The sequence below is a fragment of the Neoarthrinium moseri genome, assembly GCF_022829205.1.
Source record: "Neoarthrinium moseri strain CBS 164.80 chromosome Unknown scaffold2_Wmoseri_CBS_16480, whole genome shotgun sequence".
Classification (NCBI taxonomy): domain Eukaryota; kingdom Fungi; phylum Ascomycota; class Sordariomycetes; order Amphisphaeriales; family Apiosporaceae; genus Neoarthrinium; species Neoarthrinium moseri.
Genome location: NW_026055116.1, coordinates 1,374,221 through 1,388,909, shown reverse-complemented (window position 1 = coordinate 1,388,909; position 14,689 = coordinate 1,374,221). Strand labels below are relative to the sequence as shown.

Here is a 14,689-nt window from a genome sequence, read left to right as displayed (position 1 = left end):
CGAGCCATCCCAGGCTGTTCTTTGGCAGGAAATTCTCCGATCTGGGATCCCATCGGGGCGGCGAGGCACGGCGAGGCCCCTAGATTTCCGGAAAATCATATGGGATCCTGGTCACTCTTGCCAATATCATTGCAGATATTCATCGTCCTGGCGAGACCAGATGACTGTCGCACATTTCGCAAGCCTCACTCTTCGTTGTACATATTGATGGACGCCAGATTGGAACATCTCTAACTTGAGACTGTTCTGCCTACTAGTTGGATGCTTTGGCTTGCCCCCTTGCGCTGCAGATCAGATTGCCTGCAGGAGCCGCCGCATTAAAGTAAACAATAACCTAACTTTACCTCCCTGTCATCCCGCCCATGAGGTGCCCTGCTACCTAGAAGACGCGACGAGCAGGGCTTCCCGTCGGCACTCGAGGCCTGTTTACTTGAGATAGTGCTGAGTCCGTGCGACGCAACACGCAGTCGGCAACTGACTGCAGTACCTACCTAGCTGGTCTGGCTGGTAGAGTTGGTCTGTTCCGCTATCGTCGTGGACGGCTAGACGTGAGCCTTGTCGTGTATCGCTTCCACTTCCAATCATTTTCCCCCTTCACTCGTTACTCCCAGTTACCAAGCTCAGCCTGCGCGACCGAGCTCTCTCGGCTCAGGCTGTTCAACAACTTCAGCCCAAACAACCTGGCCAGCCAGCATGATCGCGACCTACTGAAGCCGTCATGGTTCGCGTCACTGAGGAGCTGGCTCTTTCGCCAGAGCATGTCACTCTTTACCACACCACCGACCCTCTACTTGGGCACCTCCCCGTCTTGATACTTCACGGGCCCTCGACCACGGCAAACTACACTTTCAACAGCTCCCGGGTCCAGTTGCACATATACAGTCCCGCCGGTTTTCAGTCCTTTCCACGAGTTACCATCTCGCCCAACTCGCCCTTTTACAATGTCGTCAACCATCTGCCGCGGGAGTTCCAGGGTGACGAGATCACGCGCGCCTTAGCCTTTGGACTGTTCAAGTACTTCCACGAGCTACCCGAGACGGTCAAGGCCCATCTCAGACATCAGTACCCTACCACGAGAGGTCGGCGGCCCGGTTCCGCACCGACTCTGTTCGGCGAGCAGCATGCGGCCGAACTTGCGAAGAACATGGCCAGATCGGAGGTGTCGGCAGAGATTGTACAAAAGCTGCAGATGGCTCTGCAGACGCAGCATATCAGCAATGTCGACATCGACCTAGTGCTGCCTCCCGGCTCCATCACCCCGCTGCAATTCGAGGATCTCGACGTGCTCGAAGACGAAGACGACATTATGGACCCTAGCTTGCGACAATACGGAGTGTACACTCCCCTGGTGAAGCTATTCGGGGAGGCCATGTTCTTGCCCACCTCGCGTTTGCGCCGAGCCCCCTCGAAGCCGACCGCGTTGAACAGACAAAAGTCATTCACCAAGGACCAGAAGTTGGAATTACGTCGCAAGCTGGCCGAGTTGGTAGATACGGAGGAGCGCTATGTAATGAAGATGAACGAGCTAGTTCAGCATATCGCAGACGACTACCGACAGAAAGCCAAAACGCGAGCCGCAAACAGCTTCAGCCCGTCCATGGAAGACGTCGAGAAGCTGTTCCCAAGATCGTCCGAAAAGATCCTCGAAGTCAACACGGCTTTCATGCAGGAACTGCGCAAGATTATGGATGAGACCGAGGAGGACGCTATGAAGGATATGGACACTACGATGCCGTCTGCCCGGATAGCAGGTCCGACCAGCGTCCCCGGAAAGCCCAAAGACCCTAGTGGCACCTTTGCCGTGGCCAAAGTCATGTTGGAATGGTTTCCGCAGTTCACCGAGTGCTACCAAGATTACATACGGGCCAGCCAGAACTTCCCACAGCTGATTACCTCCTTTATCGATCAGCAATCAAGTTTCTCTCAGCGTGTGGCCGTCACTGGAGAGCAACATCTTCGATCGACCGTCATTGAGCCTGTTCAGCGTCTTCCGCGGTACAGCCTGGTCATTGACCAGATCGTCAGCTGCTTGCCAATAACGCATCCCGCTCTGCAGCCAATGCTGAAAGCTAGGGATATCATCGCCAACATCTGCTCCATGGACGATCCTCTCGCCGACAAACCCCATGTCAGCACGCGATTGCGCAACATGATAGAAAGCTGGCCCAGTGATTTGGAGCCCAAGGGACGTTTCATTTTAGCTACCGACTTTTCTGAGCTTCCAGCACCATATGAGACAGATGCTCCCCTTGACATCAACACCGACGACCGATCAGGCATATTCTTGCTGTTCTCCGACTGCATGGTGATTGTCAAGAAGATTTATGGTTACAATATGACAGCCCGCGACCTTCTACGAGAGATTGATAAGCCGTCAGCAGCTGGACTTTTGGCATCCATGACAAATGCAGCCGGAGGTCAAGGGACGTACGAACTTGGATTTGCCGGTTGGCACGACCTGGCAAACATCAGGTTCACCGAGTCGGCCGATGGCCGTATGGTATGGATGACATCGTCAAAGGAAATGTCCGGAGCTCACGCCGGAGAATACGTCACCAGCACTGGAATCACCTCGCGGTGTTTTGTCCTACAAGAAGCATATGAGGGCAAGGCTGCGAAGTGGAGTGAGGACATCGCAAAAGCTCGCGTAGAGGGTCGCTTTGCAGAAACTGAGAGAGAAGATCCGCAATGGTCTCTGCGATCCGTGCGAATGCCTGATACTGGCCTTGGGCTTTACGCCGCTGTTTTTCAAGAAGGCCTTGACCAGCTAGTCGAGGGCCGTAAAGAGCCTGCGCCGATTCGTATCGTGGTCGATCACGAAAAGGGCACGAAGGGCTCTCCAGTTGGGCATTATGGCGTGGAAATCGTCTCCGACGTTAAATCCAGCGACATGAAGAAGATCGTGTTGGTCACTGCAGGTCTAACGGGCAAGAAGTCTACTGACGAGGTTGACCTAGAAGACTTCTTGCCCACCCTGGTTAGAAGGAGTGAGTCTGTGTTGGATGCATTTGGCATAATTGCGTAAACTAACATTTCTCTAGTTATCCAGTTGTTGAGCACTCAATTCAACGTCTCTAATCCTCACGTCACCACTGCTCTGGTATCTTTTCACACGAAGATACTGCGGGGACTGAACCTTTCCCATCGTATCGAGAAGTCCAGGTCTTTCTTGGCGAGTTCGCCAGTCAAGATGCTCACAAGCTTCTTGGGCGGTGGCAGCGTCAATGCTGACACTTTCAACTCTACCAAACAGCAGTCGCAGCAGCAGCAGCGTCCACCCGTTTCTGGGCTCTTTCCTTCGCCTCTCAGCAGGTCGAACAGCTCCATCAAAGACTCGGCTTCTTTGTATGGGTCAGCAAGGAGCCGAGACGGCATTAAAGTAGGAGGGGACGATGACCGACCGGAAAATCCTCTTGTTCGCCTCGAGCAAACCTTCACGGGCTATGTGGCTAGTCTCCACGCTCGTAAAGGCAACTTTATTGGCCACACGATACTCAATCGCGCAGCTGTTGACGAGCTGTCTGTCAACGATCTATACAACAAGCTCATCGAGAGTCCATTCGACATTGACACCTCCCCAGAGATCAATGCAGACGTGGTGTTTGTTGCTTTTGAGAAGTTTGTGAGGATTGCCTGGCGCGAGCAGATGGGTGCAATTATGACCCTGAAGTCGCTAGATGCACTTCAGGAACGTGCATCAAAAAGAGTACCAGGTGATTTCGCAGACTTCGTACGCTTTCTCTTTGCAGATATGGCGCCCCAGAATCGCCGAGCGTTTACCGCCTTGATCAAGCTTTTGGCTGAACTGCTGGATGGCTGCGGTAATGATGGCGACAGAGGTGCATTGACACTGGCTTTTGCAGAACTCCTAGTCGATGATGGCTCCGCGCATAATTACATCAACCTCTTGGATAGACTAGTCGAAGATTGCGACAGGATATTCGACAGTGGGCCAGGGGAGTTTGATCCGGGCCCTGCGCCTGCCGGATCTGCATACGAGTCTCTGAACTCCACCACTCGCAGTATGAAGTCGCACACCGGTTCCCTAACTTCCAACACTTCATCGCTTAGAAGGAAACTAGGCTTCGACAATTTGTTGCGTCAGAACAGCAAGAACGAGGACCGTCCGTCTGTCTGGCGGACCCTCAGCAAGCATAGCAGGAATCCTGTCACGGGTGAGAGCTCGAGCTTGTCCAAGGCATCTGTTGGCAGAGCAAGGTCTATAGATTCGGGCACCGGACCTCATAAGCTGCTGAAACGGCCTGGTTCGCGTGATAGACCTCCGATAGCCGGCGCCTTTGACGACTCGTTTGCACGCCCTACTAGCTCGCATCGCCTGGAAACTATCGGAGAGCCAGATGGAGAGGATGCAACTGCAAAGACCCCTAGGAGGAAGCGGCGCAGCTCCTTGTCGGATCTGAAGAGTCTCATGGCAGCGACAAGTCTGCATGACGATGAAGAACCTTTACAGCCTTTGTCTCACATGAAAGAGACATCACAGAAGTTCAACTCGGGTCCAAGACTTCCATCACCTTCCAGGATACCGATTAGCCCACCCTCTCCCAGCCGTAGCGGCCGACAGAAAGAAAACATTTCTTTTGTCGACCCTTTTCAAGGCACGCCGATTGTATCTTCACCACAAACACCCAGGTCGCCCTTGAAGGGGCATAGCAAGGGTCTCTCAACGTCTAGCATCCCAACTCTGCGAGCGTTCAGAAGTGCACCGCCTACTACTGATTCGCCTGCACGACCAACAACACCCGCCCGGCCCACGACGAGCGCTGGCAAGAACCACACGGGCAGACTACGACTGCAATCACCCCAAAAGCTCCGCGAGCGTTTACAGACGGAGAAGCAAGCTGCCGAAGAGGTTGATGCCAGCTTGCAGTCTGAGCTCTCCAAGATAGCAGCTGACATGGCTCGTATGAACTCTTCATTGCCACGGTCAAACACCGTAGATCTCAGGAAGTTGGCTTCAAATGTTTCTGCCCTCGAATCGCGCATACCGACTTTGATTCAAGATCTCACCAGCCGCCATGAAGCATTGCAGCGGGATATGGAGAACACCCTGAAAGCTACAGAGGCGAAGGTCAAGGCCATCGACCAGTTGTACAAGGAAAGCACGGCCGAGAACGAGCTTCTCTATGAGAAGTTCAATAGCGAACTTACCAAGATCGTGCGTGCCTTGAAGGGCAAGAGTGCCGAAAAGGAGGACCTGATGACAAAGGTCAAGGAGTCCAGTGAGGAAACAGCAAGAGTTAAGAAGGAGAACGCGCGGCTGAAGCGTGAAATGGCTAGTTTGAGAGCTATGGTCAAGGGCGCCGCAGCTGATGCTGCTTAGAGAGTTGCCTGGTTGCTTGTAGGGTTTGTGAAAAGGCTGGCGTTCTGGTTGCTCAAGAGGCTTGGTGGTTTGTGACGAGATGCTTCTATAGCCCCGGTGTTGGAATGGTTGTATATCTAATGTGGCGAGATTCCCACTCGGCGGATACTGGACTGGACATAGGTTTTCAGGAGTGTCCCCAAAGTACCCACCAGTGTATAGCATCACAGGGGTGAGACGAATCCTCGTCGGATTGTACGAATGGATGCCGACGCAAGGGTAATGAATGAACATACTGTCCCAGATCGGGCTTTGACCGTTGAATGTAGCATCTTAGTGTAAGAGAATTATGTCACTTGGCAGTTACCCTGCCATTCCCAGTGAAGAATTATCAAACTCAAAGATTAACAGTGCACTTTACGGACTACAATTATATTTGCGCAGCATAATTGTGGGTATATGTTGATCAGCATTGTCTAGAGAGTAACCCGTATAGGATCATCTTGCTTCACATCACGCATACAGCACAGCTCACAAGTTACAGAGGGATTTAATATTTCACACTGTAAATACAACGTGACGCCGGCATGGAAGTTGTGCACCACGATTATTCCCTAACGAGTGGCGGTAGTTCCTATCTTGCCCCTATCGCTCGTCCCTTTATTTCTTCTGCACGCAAAAGTCTTAGTCACACCGTAATATACTGCATCAGGCCAGGCCAGACGTAGGGGAACTTACAGGGCAGTTGGTGCAAGCACACGAAGACTCGCACTTGCAGGTGCCGGAGTTCTGGCACGCGCAGGTACCCGAGGTGCTGCAGCTGCAGGCCATTGCGGACTATAAATTCGGTTGATGACACTTTTGAGTCTTTGATTCGTTGAGAAGGCTTGGGATACTGCTTTGGGCAGGGTTTGATTGGATGATGATGGCGAAAAGGTAAGTTGCCCATCAAGGTGTCGTGGAGTGGCAGGCGGGCTTATATACGTATTGGGGGTGCCCGTGTACAGGCACCATCCATAGCTCAGAGCTTGCCAACGTTTTGACCCTTCGAAAACACCTGATTTTCCAAAATGGGGTTTAGTGAGAAAAGTCGATGACGATGAGTCTGGTGGCATGCTGTCAGACAAACGTCAGTGGCCCTCCTGGCACTGCCGGGTGAGGGGAGAGGGTGGAGAACCCGCGCGGCGTTAAGCTTCAGCATGTGCTTCCGACTATAAACATTTAGAGTTGGTGACTTCCGAAGGTACGACGTTTGGACTTAACTGAAATGGGTCCGTCAACCTCAAATCCACAGTGCCTCCGGGATTACTACTGGTCCCTTGTAGCTGTCTGGCTATCGTTGAGCACAAGCGACATATCATTATGCCGGCAATAAACACGGAAGGCTATATCGTCTAATTGAGTTCACTTTCGGCTTGGGCAGGTACATGTAGATCCAAACTCTCGGGTTTCTTGAAAATTTACAGAAAATGCACAAAGGCAGATCCCTTTCGCGACACGACCCGATCGCCCTGATAGGAAGATGGGACGCATGACGATGTGGCTCTTGCATTATTCGCTGCGCAGGGTGAAAAATAAACAAAATTTAAATAGCACAGGTATCTACTGAGTTAATTACGATGAGCAACTCCTGCGCCTGAAATCTTTCGACACGTTCACCACACTGTGAAGAGTGTGCTCAGCTTGCTCTTCCTAACCTCGAAAGGGAGTGCATCTAGCTCTTCGTATATGACCCTCATTGCCTTCTCAGACTCTTCAGTGTGATTCGCTGAAACTGTGGCTCTGGCTTCCCTGAACTTCGCCTGAAGTTGATGAAACTGCTTGGCTTCCTTCTCCTGTTCGCCTCTGATGCGACACCTCCGGCACTCATTCCCGACCTGGCCCCCTTGAATTATCGTCTTGGGCACGCTAAAGATTCGCTGAGTGTCAAGGATCAGCGGATCCAACTTGTGTCCGCAGCCACGGTGTCTGACCGACATCTGACAGCTGGGCTCGGGACAGATATCGTACTCTCGCAGCCACAGGAGAAGGCATTCGGCACCGAAGCAATGCCCACATGGTAGAATCGCCGGCTGGGTGTCCTTGATCACGGGCCAAGGTGTAGCAAGTTCCAATGTCGAATGGTCACAGAGCTGGCAGATCTGGTTGTCGACCCCCTCGACTGCGAAAGTAACCAGGGGGGACGGGACGAAGTTCGTCCGCCTCGCTGAATTTCTAGTATTCCTTGCGGCTGGGCTGTGATGTGCTCGTGTGAGATCTTCGATGATGTTGTTCGACGGCCTTGTCTGTTGCTCGAGCTTCTGGAGAGTGTGGTAGTTCCACACAGGAGGTTCGACGACAGCACTATTCACAGGGGTAGAAATGTCAGCGGCGGCTGTTGATGTGCCATGGCCAGCCTCTGAGTATAGGGAGGGTTCTACTGAGGCAGGTTCCGTGGGACGCTCCATCTGGGTCTCCTGGGTCAAGAAGTTGATGTAGACGAGCTCTCTACTTGGACCGAATTCTCTCTGCATCCAACCCCAAGGTAGGTCTGGCGACTCATGCCGCCGAAACGCCGGCTCCGGTGATACACTCTCGATATTTGTTTCCTGGCCGGGAGAGCCTGCGCTGTAAGGCGCAAAGCCATCTTCTCTCAGGACTTCTCTCGGGACTTGCCTCTGAGTCGTATCAGGGTACATTCTGGCATGCCTATCCTCGTTTTTCGGAGGTAGCGGAAAGCTTGCCAATCCAGCTGGTTTTCGGGGCAGTTCCTGTATCCCTTGGGGGGCTTCTACGGGTGTGGTGGAGTCAGGAGGGGGCCTTATTGGTGTTTCAACTTGAGGGTCCAATGGGTGTTGAGTGTAAGTGTTAGGGCTATAACCGTGGTTCTCTTGATACATTCGGTCTCCGGGCGGAAAGCCTCCCACAAAGCCTTGTGTATGAAATGGAGTATGGTATGGAGAGAATGGAGCCGGTGTTGTTGGTATCCTATCATAAGGACTGACAGGAGTCTTAACGGGCGAGCTCGAATCATAACCGCTCACAGGCGAAGGACCTGGGCCTGGGCTTGGATCTGTTCGCCATGCGGACGACTTGTCATTGCTGGTTTTGTGTTGGCCGGTGCGGTGCGTATGAGGTTGGAACACTTCAGCTGTCGGTGAGTACGGACGTGAGTTCTTGCGAGGTTGAAATACCTCTGCTGTTGGTGAATACGGATGCGACTTCTTACGAGGGTGGAACACTTCTGCTGTGGGAGAATAGGCACTCGAGCTCTCAGGCACCGCAGCAGAGATAGAAGCACCTGTGTCTACGAAGCCGGGTCGGGGTACTTGAGAGGTTTCAATTGCTGAATCGTTTGACTTCACTTCACTTCCCCGACCGGTGTTCTCGCCTGTTTCGAGCCCCAGACTTGATTCTACTTGATCAGCTTGACGTGTTTCTAAGTCTCTGGTGCTCTTGTCCTCGGACTCTGGCTTGACTTTGGTGGCATCCCCTGGAACCACGCTTCTGGGTGATGCTAAATATCCTTCTGTGGGTTGTGGTGCATGGCTGTTGGATTTTTCCTCATATTCTGCATGTTCTGGAGCTTGTTTGCCGAGGTCTGTTGATTGAGAATGCCTCCTGCCATGACCTCTCTTTCCCCTTTTCCTCTTCTTCTTTGTCGAGTTTGGTCCAATACCAGGAGACGCTGTGGGACTGCTCTCAGACTGCGTGCCATGCTGATCGCCTGATGGTATATTTAGCTTAGTACTCTTGAAGAAAGTACCGGAATCCCCGGTTTTGCTTTTCGACTCATTTTCTCTCCCCTTGTGAGGTGTATATGACTTGGACTTAGACACTTGTTCAGTCGATTTGGTTTTGACGGTGTTCGGGGATGGGGATGCGGGGGCCGTAGATCCAGTTGAATTTACTGTGTCCGAAGAACCTCGCCTGACCTCTTTGTTTCGAGTTGGATCTGATGGACTAGGAGCTGGGGATGGAGCTGAAGTGCTGGCTACTACTGATGCGTAGCTGCCAGAACGTTGTCTTGTCTTTCTATCGTGGGGTCTCATTTCGTTATCCGCATGTGATTTTGACTCGCTTGCTTTGGAAGAACTGACGGAACCCGTTCCATTTCCCACAAAGGCACCTTCTACCTCCTGTGATTGCTGCGTTGAAGGCGGCTGGTAGTCGTCATGTGTACTGGGATTCCTGCTGCTCGAGCCTTGCCGTGTGTTTTTGCTCCGAGAATTGGTCAGAGCTTGAGCGAAACTCAGCGGAATAGCGTGCTCAGAATCTCCAGATTTTGCAGGTCCAACAGTTTTCCTTGTTTTATCTTGACGCTCGGTGTTATCGTTCGCTATTTTTACAACTGGCTGTGGCTGTGATGCTTGACTAGCGAGTGGTTTGTGGTTGCCAGCCACTACCGATGCGTAGCTGCTCCGCCGTTCAATCCCAGGTTTGACTGCATCTTCTACTGGTGGCTTCGATTCAGTTACTGTTGAAGCAGGTGCCTGATTATGAATGTTTGCCGGGGTTTGGTTGTTGCTCGATTCTCCGGCATTCCCCAGCTGCGAAAATGCCGACTCAGATTCCTCAACTTCAACCCGAGCTTCAGCTGCTTTCTTCTTAGTCCTCCTGGATCTGTTTCGCGTCATGGCGAAACCATTCGTCGCCTTTGGACTTCAGCTGTCACGTTCAAGATGATTGTTACTTCGTAAGTCAAAGAGGGCCATTGCAAATGCTGGGGTCTGAAGCCTAAGCGTGGGGACAAAGATATAAGTGATAATTCAAGAGCAACAAAAGCTCATTTTGCCGATCTATCTCTCCGAAATCCTAGTGGACAAAAGCATGCATGTTTCATTGTGTGTAGCCAGTCGCTGACGGAATCAGACATGGTGACAAAGGATTCTTTGAGAGAACCCGACGCAAGATGTCAAGTGGCACGCGCGCTGTAAATACAGATGACCCAAACTATTTACCCATTCGATATGCAGTATAAACCACGCTCTCAATAGTAGTTACCGAATTGAGGAGCCGAATGATAGGCACCAAGTGCTAGAAATCATGTCGCTTTAGACAATGAATTGGTCCTCATTGTGGAAGAATCTTAGGATTGCCGCAGCGACCGCAGTGCCATCATGCTCAAGGTGCGCCGTCTCCTTTGCCCGGTCGGCATGATCCATGTCTTGGATGCTACCGCTTTCCACCCTCATCTGAATCTGACGATGTACCATGGCTTCGTCAAATCCTAGGTGTGCCTGCGTTGTAAAGATCCGATCTGCGATGAACACACCCTGAATGGGCGTATGGTCGCTGGAACCCCAGACATGGACTTTTGTGCCAGGTGGCATAAGACCGCCAGATGTTTCGGACGATGGTGGAGAGACGACTTGGTCCTGATGCATCTGATGGAGGTATATCCTATCTTGGTCCGTGGAGAACAGCTGTTTGCCGATGGGCGTGAGGTCAATTGGGCTATGAGCTAATTCCCAAAGGCCAGAAGGTTCCGGCTTGATCTCAGAGCCCAAAAGTCGGCAGAGCAGTTGGTGGCCGAAACAGATACCACTCAACTTGCAATCAGGGCGCTGCGTGTACAACGCTACCGGATATTAGTCTTCATTGTGGTATTGGAAGCGGTGTTACGAACCTCGCAGCAGTTTCAGCAGGTCGAGTATCCAATCATTATCACCGTGAGCATCAAAAACGCTCCCAGTGATCAGTACACTATGAACGCCCTCAAACTCTTCGAATGTTGGTACCTTGCCTCCTCTTTCAGTTACCACGAATCTGTTGACGGTCTCAATGCCCAAAGGCGGATCGTGTTCTCTTCCAGCTTTTGAGAAGTGGTCATGTACAATCTGGGCAAACGTCCCTCGCTCTGCTACAGTGTCAGGATGCGGCTCATCTGTCTCCAGAACCATCATCCGGATGGTCGAGACCTCATCAGCTTTTGAGCCCATTGTAAGATTTGCAATATTGGAAACTTGTGTGAGGGAGTGGGCTGTAGGGTGTAGTGGTACTGTAATTGATAGCGTATATGATAGTAGCAAATGTGAGAGAAGTAGCCTTCGCATGGCTCCCGGACTACTGGATTTTCATCGTGACGCCATCCTCTGTTTCCGGTCCGTTGGCTCTACGAAGACCGGAAGCCGGCACCGCGCCAAGTGCCGGGAGGCCCGAGAAAACCATCGCACCTGGCCTCTGCTGCCGTGGCGATCATAAAGCAGGACACTAATCGACATAAGTCGGCTGCTGAACCTGCTAGCACCATTGGCATTGGGCGTTCGAATAACAGACGAGCGTTTGAGTTTGTCTTACGGCATGCCAAGCCGGAGTTGGCCAACCTCGACATCATCGAGACTTTCCCGGTCTTAAATAAACCGGGTAACTCCATACGCCCCGGCCTGCAGACCAGAAAAGCTCAGAATCAACTATATACACTCTTGAACGGATCCGGGCCCTCGAGCAGTCAGGCAAAAGGTGTACTACCAGATACCAGGGTAGCCGTGAGGAAATAATAGCGGAGAAGAAAAAGCAAAGTACGAAATGGCCCGTCTGCGTAGTTTTGCAGGCTCATGCTACGTGCGTGCACAGCAGTTTCATGACGAGTGATGGTAACGTAGTGCTGGGCATGGAAGAAGCGGTGCACGGTGTATGGAGCAGGCGAGTATGGACTTGGCTCACCGTGCTACAAACCGTGGGTATGAATATAGTGGAACTCAGCGCTCAATCAATTTTGGCTCAGGTACCCCACACCTGCCTTGTCCAGTAGGCAGCTTTGTCTCGCTGCGTTTAGGCTGGGGCTGGGGCATTTGCAGTGGGAATTTTTGAGGACCCAGCCTTTCAGCCTTGTGGCCGGGATACCAAACTGGAGCAACAGACGATTGCACCAGCGGCCACGACAACGACGACAACAACGACGACAGAACGACCTAGGCAGACGAGCCCCCAGTCCAACCCAGTCCCGCCCCCTTGGAAGCCGTCAACGAGGTAAGAGCAGACCGCGACGAGCCCCCGTCAAGATGAGGCTCACGGTCGAGCTCCTCCAGAACTCGCCCTCATGGCTCAACGCGCTGAAGGAGCGCGAGCTCGACCTCCGAGGTACGTTTGGGAAAGAGCAGATACTACACTTTGGAGCCAGAGCAGAGTTGATAGCGATCTCTTCGCACCGCAACAGGTCACCGAATCCCCGCAATTGAGAACCTGGGCGTTGCTGGTGTGAGTATCTCCTCGTCCCGCCCGCGCAGTCGCATGCACATGCGCGTGGCACTGCACCATGGTCATGTCCCGCTAACCTGCCCTATTTTTTTCACGAAAACAGCCCCAAGATGCCATAGATCTCGTCGACAACGATATTCAGGTCCTGGGAAACTTCCCCCTGAGCCCTCGGATACGCACCCTTCTGCTCGCGCGCAACCGCGTCAGCTCGATACAGCCCACGCTGGTCAACTCGATCCCCATGTTGACGAACCTGCAACTCGAGTCGAACGACCTCAAGGAGCTAGCAGACCTAGACCCTCTGGGCTCCTTCTCGAGGTTGACGCACCTCGTGTTGAAGGATAACCCTGTCGCAAAGAAAGACGTACGTTATGATACCTTGATCTCCGATGAGGCGATGCCATGCTGACAACCTGGCAGCACTACCGATATTGGGTCCTATGGCGCTGCCCGGCGGTGCGCTTCCTTGACTACGAGAAGGTCAAGCAGGCGGAGCGGGAACGTGCGAAGGAGCTGTTCGGAACTGCAGAGAAGCCGACAGATCTGGCGTCCACCATCATGGGAATCAAGTCCTCCACCTTCAACGTTTCCACGTCCAACGGATCGACGGGTCTCTCTTCTAGGATGTCGAGGATCAAGCTCACGGACAAGGAGAAGAAGCGGCTGCAGGACATGATCAGGAATGCTACGAGTTTGGATGAGATCACGAGGCTGGAGACCATGCTCAAGGAGGGTCGCATGCCCGCCGGTATTCACGTTGGCGATGAGATGGAGGAATAGATGGTGACCATTCGGACTAAAACTTTCTCTGAGCGGCGGAGATATTGAAACGGCGTTTCGTGCACATATAGATGCAAAGTGCGCGCGGATGGAAAATGAAGATCACATGATATACCCACGAAAAGGTGGCTGTCACTAGCTGTGACGAATGATTGTACTCGTCAATCCATGATGCAAGTGATTCGTTGACTGCTAGAACATGGCTCAGAATGCTTTCTCCTAAACTCCTCGTGACACAAAGACAAAGCTTTTGTAACCCAAGTGACGGCTTCTAATCTGCCATCTCCACATCGCCATCGCCCCTCGCCTGCTGCATCTCCATCTGGAGCTGATCATTGGGGTCGGCAGGCCCGTCGTCCTCGCTCTGCATCCGTGCGACGCGGTGGCCTCCCAACATGCTCCCGATGTCGACGTTGCCGTTCAGGCTCGAGCGGCTGGCGCTGGCCTTGTGCTTCTTGCCGTTGGGCACGGGCGCCGGCGGTTCCTCACTGACGACGTCGGTCTTGAGCTCGCCACGCAGGCTGGCGCGCGTGGCCGCGGCCGCGGCCTTGACGTCCTTGAACTTGGCGGTCTTGGGCACAAGGTCTTCGAGGAATTCGAGGTTGTCGTGATGGTGCACCGCGGTTGCTGGGTTTGGGGTGAGCAGACGGTTCGCGTGATAGACGCCAGGGGATCAACCTACCGATGTCCTTATACTGAATATTCCTCCGGGGTTTACGTTCGGCCTTTGCTGCGTCTAGGGCCTTTGATGCTAGATGTTGTATGAACAGCTCCTGTGTGCGGGCATTCCTGTGAGTAAGGGCTGGCGGCAAGAGTACCGAGTAGATAAAATACTCACTGTTGCGACTGTGATGGCAAAGGCCGCGTTATTAGAGCAGATGTTGATATCCTGATCCTGTGCAATGATCTTCTTGACTCTTGATACTGGAGATTGCGTTAGTATCGCGCCAGACCTGAAAGCCTCTGAGGGCCACTTACATGGCAACAGAGTGGCGCCCGTAACATCCTTTCGGGGAGGGATGGCTGTGGTGTTGTAAGGCATTGTGTATGTCGGTGCCCTCCTGAGGTTTATGATGATGGTCGGTCCAGAAGCAGAGGACGGGGCTCGGCCATACAGAGTCCAAGTAGAGTGGGATGTCGAAATGGATACTGCAGGTGATGTGCTGTCCAGCAGTATTAGCACGATTCTAAGAAATGCCAGCCTTCTTGAATCCCAATTTCATGTCAATTCTTGACAAACATTTCACGTGAGAGAATGAAGTGATCTCATGTACCTCTCTCTTACTCTGATCAACCTGGGCCAGAACATCAAGTGAGCTCATTATGAGATGCGCCACAGCAGGCCTGATCACAAGTTCTCAAAGATGGCCAGGGGATGGCGCAAAGCATGGAGTGCGTGAAGAGGGTTTG

General features: G+C 52.6%; 5 protein-coding genes across 5 annotated transcripts; 2 read left to right on the top strand and 3 right to left on the bottom strand.

Moving 5' to 3' along the window:
- Positions 1-718: 718 nt before the first annotated feature.
- Positions 719-5,341, top strand: JN550_001176 (uncharacterized protein; the record flags this gene model as incomplete). The annotated part of the gene is made up of 2 exons (XM_049310169.1): positions 719-2,987; positions 3,042-5,341. 2 exons carry the CDS (start codon positions 719-721, stop codon positions 5,339-5,341), a joined length of 4,569 nt encoding a protein of 1,522 aa, XP_049177082.1.
- A 1,634-nt stretch (positions 5,342-6,975) lies between these two features.
- Positions 6,976-9,936, bottom strand: JN550_001175 (uncharacterized protein; the record flags this gene model as incomplete). The annotated part of the gene is made up of 1 exon (XM_049310158.1): positions 6,976-9,936. The coding sequence occupies one exon, from the start codon at positions 9,934-9,936 to the stop codon at positions 6,976-6,978; it is 2,961 nt and encodes a 986-aa protein (XP_049177081.1).
- A 417-nt stretch (positions 9,937-10,353) lies between these two features.
- Positions 10,354-11,241, bottom strand: JN550_001174 (uncharacterized protein; the record flags this gene model as incomplete). The annotated part of the gene is made up of 2 exons (XM_049310147.1): positions 10,354-10,880; positions 10,929-11,241. The coding sequence occupies 2 exons, from the start codon at positions 11,239-11,241 to the stop codon at positions 10,354-10,356; spliced, it is 840 nt and encodes a 279-aa protein (XP_049177080.1).
- Positions 11,242-12,303: 1,062 nt separating this feature from the next.
- JN550_001173 (uncharacterized protein) lies at positions 12,304-13,279 on the top strand (the record flags this gene model as incomplete). Its single annotated transcript, XM_049310136.1, has 4 exons — positions 12,304-12,382; positions 12,459-12,499; positions 12,603-12,863; positions 12,920-13,279. 4 exons carry the CDS (start codon positions 12,304-12,306, stop codon positions 13,277-13,279), a joined length of 741 nt encoding a protein of 246 aa, XP_049177079.1.
- Positions 13,280-13,550: 271 nt separating this feature from the next.
- JN550_001172 (uncharacterized protein) lies at positions 13,551-14,321 on the bottom strand (the record flags this gene model as incomplete). Its single annotated transcript, XM_049310124.1, has 4 exons — positions 13,551-13,906; positions 13,962-14,052; positions 14,118-14,203; positions 14,258-14,321. The coding sequence occupies 4 exons, from the start codon at positions 14,319-14,321 to the stop codon at positions 13,551-13,553; spliced, it is 597 nt and encodes a 198-aa protein (XP_049177078.1).
- Positions 14,322-14,689: the final 368 nt, after the last annotated feature.